The sequence below is a fragment of the Neomonachus schauinslandi genome, chromosome 2, assembly GCF_002201575.2.
Source record: "Neomonachus schauinslandi chromosome 2, ASM220157v2, whole genome shotgun sequence".
NCBI classification, from domain to species: Eukaryota; Metazoa; Chordata; class Mammalia; order Carnivora; family Phocidae; genus Neomonachus; species Neomonachus schauinslandi.
The window spans coordinates 139257528-139264558 of NC_058404.1; the positions used below are offsets into that span (position 1 = coordinate 139257528).

The following is a 7031-nucleotide window of genomic DNA, read 5'->3' on the forward strand; positions in this document are numbered from 1 at the left end:
GGACCAGAAAGAAACTCTAAATGGAACCACCTCACCCCCCGTCCTCCGACCCCCAGCGGGACCCTTGCTCGCCGCGCTGCCCAAGCTCTGTCAGTCCGCAGTGGTCGGCTCCCGGGACCCGTCGCGGGCTCTCCGCACCTTCCCGGCTGGCGGAGGAGAGTCCGCGCGGATCGTGGGTGGAGACAGACGCGAAGCCCCTGATCCCCCTCTGCCCCGCGCGCTAGACCGCTCTGGGGCTCCGGCCCTCAGAATCGGGAGGGGCGGGACGCACTTCCCGGCGGGTTCTGGTATGACTGGTCCCCGGTGTCCAAGGTTTCCCCGCTCGCAATCACGCTCCCTCAGGGAGAAGCTGCCGGGAGGGGAAACTTAAGAGAGGACGGGAAGCAGGCGGAGCACCGCGGTTCGGAGATCGACGGTGGGAGGAAGGGAATGCCGAGCCCGGCCTGGAACACCTGTCTCCCCACCCCCACCCCGCCCACTGCGGCGCGGAAGGGCCGCAGCAGATCGGTGCTTGCAACTGGCCGCGAGGGACTGCCACTGCAAAACGCGGGACTTTTGGGCCCGAGGGCCGCAGAGCCGAGGAGCGGGCCCGGGACCTTGGGAACGTTTCCCGGGAGGGTCAGGTTTCGGCCTCCTCTCGCCGGCGCCCGCGAACAGGTGCAGAGACGTGTCTTCTGGGGCCCTCCAGTTGCGCAGCCTGTGAGCGTAAGCTATACCCTGCAAACAGATCCTGGGAAATGCAGCCGTCCTTCCCCACCCACCCCCACACCCCGCCCTTAGCCTACCCCTACTGACCAAAGCCAAATGAGGAGAGGGATTCGGAATCTGCTCTCAGAGCACGCTTGGAGATCGAAGGCGCTAGACACCCGGTAAATCCCAGGTATTCTGCCCCCACTGGGACACAGCAAATGCTAGAGAAGCAACCGGTTGGTTTTCCATTTCCCCAGTCTTTAGGACCCGCGGCTTCAGGGCTGTGAGCTCAGGCCCCCTGTCTTAGACTTCACCTGACCAACGCGGCCGCAAGCCTGAGTAACCCTGTGACCTTGTTACCTCCGCAGCTGTGTGCAGACATCTATGCCCACGGCCTCAGCCAGCGACCTCAGTTAGCTGGGTAGATGGGTGGGGTTATGGAATCTTAGAAAGTCTCATCTGAGAAAGTTCAGACATGGAGAGAGTTAAGATACATCCGAAAGCTTGAAAATGCAGCATTAAAATAAAACATTTCTCAGTTTGCTTTGGCTGAAGACAAAACCAGCCCTGGGCACCCTTCCCCTACTAATTCCCGCCAAAAATGTCTTCTGGGCAGATTGATCAGCACAAGGGCCCAGCCCTAAAGTGTCTGCCATGAACACACCCACCTGGATCGCCTGGGCAGTAGCTCAGCCAAGATTCGGCTTTCTTCCTGATTGTGTGATTAAGTTAATGTCCATACAAAAGAAAACACAAGGGAAATCTCCACGTACCCTTCAAACTATATGATTCCGGACTTTACAAAAAGGAGCATCTGCTTACCTTTTTTCTAGACCTACGTTCATCTCTGAATCCCCAACAGGTAAGGAAGCCACCTAGTGGAGAAGAGATTCTGGACAATGGGGTTTTTTTTTTTTTTTTTAAAGATTTTATTTATTTGACAGAGAGAAACACAGCGAGAGAGGGAACACAAGCAGAGGGAGGGGGAGAGGGAGAAGCAGGCTTCCTGCCGAGCAGAGAGCCCGACGCGGGGCTCGATCCCAGGACCCTGGGATCACGACCTGAGCCGAAGGCAGACGCCTAACGACTGAGCCACCCAGGCGCCCCTGGACAATGGGGTTTTGTTTGTTTGTTTTGGAAAGTTAGGCCCAAGCAACCTGTGTTGTTGGCTGGTTGGCTGGTTTTAAAGATACTTTTGCTCCAGAGATCCACTAGTATTCCAGGTATGGACAATTTAGTTAGCCTCTCAAGCATTGTGATTTAAGGATCTCTTGAGGCCCATCTTTCATTTGCCACCAAATATCTTTCTTACTTCTTGCCATCAGATTTGCTTCATGACCAATCTTGGTCTTTTCTCTACACATCTCCCTTTAGATTTTATTGGGGCCTGATTAACCCATTGCAAAAAACAATTCCCCAGTGCTGGAAGTAGTTTAAAGATAGCAGAACCCATCTCCCTTATTGTATAGATGAAAAAACCAGAATGCAGCTAAATCAAATGTTGCCAGTGATGATGCAGAGTCGTATTAGTCATGAAGAGCAGTTAAAACTGAAATTTTGTACTGTTCTCATTCTACTTTGCTGGGCATTAGATCATTTCAGATCATTCAACTGTTGCCCAGGAAAACTGAGAGCAGGCCTCAGAGAAATGTGGCACAGAGAAGTCCTTAGATAAGGGAGTCAACCTGCTTTTTCACCCAACAGGGGTCACACAATGGATATATCTCTTTACCCTACCCCTGGTCTTTACTTGCTGCCTGCCCTAATCATAACTTGTTCTGTAGTCACCTTAAGCTAACAAGGCTTTCAAATCCTTTTAGAGGGGAAGCCATTGAATGTCTTCAATGAGACTGTGCAAGTTTCTCATTTCAGACTTTCTCACAGGTGTCCTCCTTCTGACATAGTGGAGGACTGACCAGATGTGGAGGACAAAGTGGGAAAGAACACCTCCTGTGATAGATAAGCCAGGGTAGTGTCTGTTAGTAGAGCATTTCTAGAATGACTCTGAAGAGAATAGATTAAGTGCAGGCTACCCTAAGACCTAAAAGGTCATCATTTTTATGGTTTTGCACCTAATGGTTGCTGAACAACTTAACTAAGAATTGTTGTCAGTATCTGAAAAGTTCAGAGAGACTTTTCATAAGAGGAAGATCAGGAAGGGGAGGAAAATTATCAGGTTCTTCTGTATCATAATGCTCTAGGACTGGGTTTTTTCCAGAGGCTTTGCAGCTGCTCAAGCCTTTAGAAAGAAGGCTGGGCTCAGCAATACATAGACTATCATGGTCATTTCACCTTGGTTTCTAAAGAAACTCCCCATTGGGTCTCTTAATGGATAATGACAGAATGCTGAAGGGTTCTAGAGCACAAGATACTCCTTCATGTGGGCATCACTCATAGAATTAAAGTGGGTGTTTCATCTGGCTTCTCTGATCAAGGCCTGAAAATTGTCTCTGGCCACTTGTGAAGATGCTAATTATCCTGCTGCTGAAAAGAATGCTGACATCCCACTGACAGGTTAGCTTCATGGCAGACATCTTTGTCTAAATGATTTGTCCTTTGATGAAGAAGCCCAAAACTTTCCAGCTAAAGGTTTTACAAACAATAATCAAACTTTATCTTCTCCCTTTTAGGTTCAATGTTGGCTTAGAGTAAGTAAATGTAAGTGGGACAGGGTTTATTGTCGCTCTCTTCTGCTATCTCTTCTCTTCTTTTCAGAGACTCAATGAAAATAGATGGTATCTACTCAAAGTGTAGACCTTAGCCACAAAAACAAAAAACAAAAAACTTAAAAACACTTTCCAAATAATTGCTTTGAAGAAAATAGTCATTTATTGTCAAAGCATCCAACAATACCTGGATAATCTATAAAGTTTAATAAATCTTTCCAGGGATAAAAGAAACACATAACTATTCAGACTCCATTTCACTGGCACAAAATTACACTTTGTATTAAAAGGAAATACATATTTACATAATGATGACATTCTTCACTGAAGTCCATAATCATTTCATGATACATGCACTTCCCCCTGGAAACTTAAATTGAATGGTGACCCCTTTTTCTTCATTTTATTTATTTTTGTAAGAACACAAACTGTCATCAAGAAATGCAGAAAGCATCTCACCCTCCTCCTTTACTTTATATCTAAAATAAATTTTGCCCTTACATATAATTATTACATCTAAACCGTAAGTGCTTAATAATTTAAGTAGAAACGTATGACAAATGCATCAATATGTTGCAATATATGACATTTTAAAAAATGTACCTTTGTTTTTGGAAAGTGAAAATGCGTGCATTCAAAAGAAAACCCCTTGAACAACCCGCCCAATCAAAAATCCACCATCCTGTCTTGTGTGTGTGTGTGTGTGTAATGTAGGTCACAGGTAAACATGTAAATGAAAAGGTTGGAGGTGGCACGTGTATGTTTGAATGTGTGTTTCTGTCTCTGGGTGCAACGTTTCAGGTCACAAGGAAGTGGTGGATGTCCTCGCGTGTTTTTCCTGCAGGTGGCTTGACTGTGAGTGTGCGCGCGTGGAAAGCTAGGGTCCTTTCCGTGTCAATTATGCGAGGTCATGTGCCTGGAGAGGTGGTGGCGCTCCCTGAAGGACTCATTGCAAATGGGGCACTTGAGTTTCTCCTCCCGCCGCCGCTTCACCAAGGGCTCCATCGCGTACTCCTTTTTGTGATGCGACCGCATGTGGTACACCAGGTCGGAGGTCATGCGGAAGGAGGCATTGCACTTGGCGCACCAGTTCTGCGCGGGCAGACACAGCGAGGTGAAGGAGGGCGGCAGCAGCGTGAGCGCAGAGGGCAGCTGCAACTGCAGGGGCCCCGCGGCCGCCGCCGCCGCCGCCGCCGCCGCCGCCGCCGCGGAGCTCTTGGGCCAGAAGGCGGTGGCGTAGAGGAAGGGGTTCTGTTTGGGCAGACCGCCGCCGCCGCCGCCGCTCGGCAGGGCCCCGCAACCTCCGTTCAGGTCCGCGGCCCCCTGCAGCTTCACGGCCAGAGGGTCGGTGGCGGAGGGGTAGAGTCTGGTGGGGCCCACCCCGTCGCCGGGGTGGCACGGCTCGAGCGCGCTCAGCTTCTGGCCCAGCACCAGCGGGGACAGCTGTGAGAAGGAGCGCGCTGGCTGCGAGAAGGCGCTCTTGCGCTCGTCCGAGGCGGCACCCTGACCGCCGCCCGCGCCGCCGGAGGCCCCCGCGCCCGCGCCGCCGCCCGCGCCGTTGCTGCCCGCGCCGCCCAGCTGCGGCACCGAGGTGAAGGCACTGCCCCGCGCCGGGCTGCCGCCCTCCAGCCGGCTAGGCAGAGGGCCCCCAGGCCGCGGGGCCAGCAGCTTGTCGGCGCCTGCCGGCGAAGCGGCCACGGGCGTGGAGGAGCCGCCGCCGCCGCCCGCGTCCTGGTCCTCGGCGGCTGCGCCCCCGCCGTCGGCGGCCGCGTCCTCCTGCAGACCTGCCGCTCGGGCCGCCTTCTTCACCTCCACGAAGGCGCTGCGCTTCGCTTCGCCCGTCTCGGGGCTGGGCGGCGCGAAAAGGCGGCCGTTCTCTTCCAGGCTGAAGTAGCTGCCCGAGGCGCGGTACTGCTGCGGCGTGCACACCAAGTCCTCCTTGGAGGCGGGCAGGGGCCGCTCGGCGAAGCGACCCCGGCCCCCCGCCAGCCCCACGCCACCGCCCCCCTCCGCCGCCTCCTCCGGGAATTTCCTCTTCCCCTTGCCGCCGCCCATGGCGTTGCCGTCGGGACTCAGCTCCGCCTCCTGGTGGCCGCCGCCGCTACCGAGGCTCCGGGCCGGGGAGCAGCTGTTGCCTCCCCCCGAGTTTTCGAGCTCCCGGGCCAGGTTGTGAAAGTCCGTGGAAGGCTTGGCGCTGCCGCCGCCGCCGCCAGCCGCAGGCTGGTTACTGCCCTCGGGGGAAGGGGCGGGGTAGTGGTGGATGGGGCCGGCTTTGCCGAACTTGGGGCCAGGGCCCAAGGGCGCCTCTTGCTGCTGCTGCTGCTGCTGGTCCTTGCCCCCGCCCCCGCCCCCGTGATCCTTGGTGCCCACGCCGCCGCCTTGCTCTTCTTGGGGGCTGGCATCAGCGCTGTGAAGTCTCTTGGGGCAGCGGAAGCGCAGATGCGCCACATAGGGGAACTCAAACTGGAAACGTTGGCTGCATTCCAGGCATGTGTAAGGGGACGACCCTGCTTAGTGAAAAAACACCACACATACACACACACACACACACACACACACACACACACGTGCGCGCGCGCGCACACGCACACCACATGATTACTAAGCATAGTCTCCAGACCAGTTTGCCATCACCCTCTTCACAAATCCACCTTCATCGCCTGAGAAAAGAGTATCCTGTCCGACCTGATCTAACTTCCCCTCCAAATCAGGGGGGAGTGCAGTAACCAAGCCAATGTCCCCCGGTTTATTCTCATCTATCGGTCCCAGCTGCATTGCGGACTATACCTCTGAAGTTTCCCAGCAGACGCCCTAAGCGAGGAAAGGCGCCAGTGCGCCAGAGTGAGCCCCCGCCTCCCCCTGCGTCTCCCCCGCTAGCGAAGGGCCCCGTCGCGGGTCGCGAGCCAACCTACCATTCATTTTGCTGTGGGATCTAGAGGGGCAGAGCAAGAGTAACTCAGTCAGTTCTTTCCCATACCAAACTAGTAATTCCTCGTCTTTGGCAATCCTGCGGAGAGAGCGGTAAAACAGCTGTCCGTTTTTTATATAGGCTTCAAGGTTCTGCTCTTCTTTATCTCTGGCTGACTGGACAAGTCGCAGCCACATGAGACCTTCTGAAGAACCATTTGCCGCTGAGGTGTCTACCTACAGTTTAGAAAAAAGGAAAGAATACAAGAAGGTGGGGGGTATGGGGAGGGAGACCCTCGTGAGAGAATGAAGCCAGAGGAACCAGGACGGTTTCCTTTTTGTTATTCTTTTCCGAAGAATTATCTGAGATCAAGATTAACCGTGACCCAAGTTGGCACCCATCTTTGTGTTTGCAACCAGCAGGCAAGATAACTGCCCTTTGAAACACTGTGTCAATCATATAGATTAAGCTGTGGTTTTCATATACTGGTTGAATATCAAATGGGGGAATTTCTCCTTACAATTCAAATCAGTGTTACCCTCTTGAGAATTCACTTCTCAATTATCCCACATTACAAAACTGTGAGGAATTTTGTTTGCTTCGGAAGTTAAAAAGCAAGCTTAGATCTTAGAAACTATTACGTGGCATTCATTCATCTTCCTAATTTTGCCTTAAACAATTAATAGATTTTCTTTGTAAAGAAAGAATAGAAAGTGGGAGGACTTATATCTTGAAACTCAAACATATGAATTTAATGATGTTTTCTT

General features: G+C 52.7%; 1 protein-coding gene across 1 annotated transcript in view; it reads right to left on the reverse strand.

Annotated features, from left to right (window-relative positions):
- Positions 1-4230: 4230 nt before the first annotated feature.
- Positions 4231-7031, reverse strand: part of PRDM8 (PR/SET domain 8) — a 3512-nt gene continuing 711 nt past the window's right edge. The window contains exons 2-3 of the mRNA XM_021702427.1: positions 6269-6500; positions 4231-5863 (exon numbers count right to left, since the gene is read on the reverse strand). Coding sequence (XP_021558102.1) covers positions 4251-5863; positions 6269-6500 — 1845 coding nt within the window. The 3' untranslated portion in view covers positions 4231-4250. The remainder of the gene's footprint in view (positions 5864-6268; positions 6501-7031) is intronic.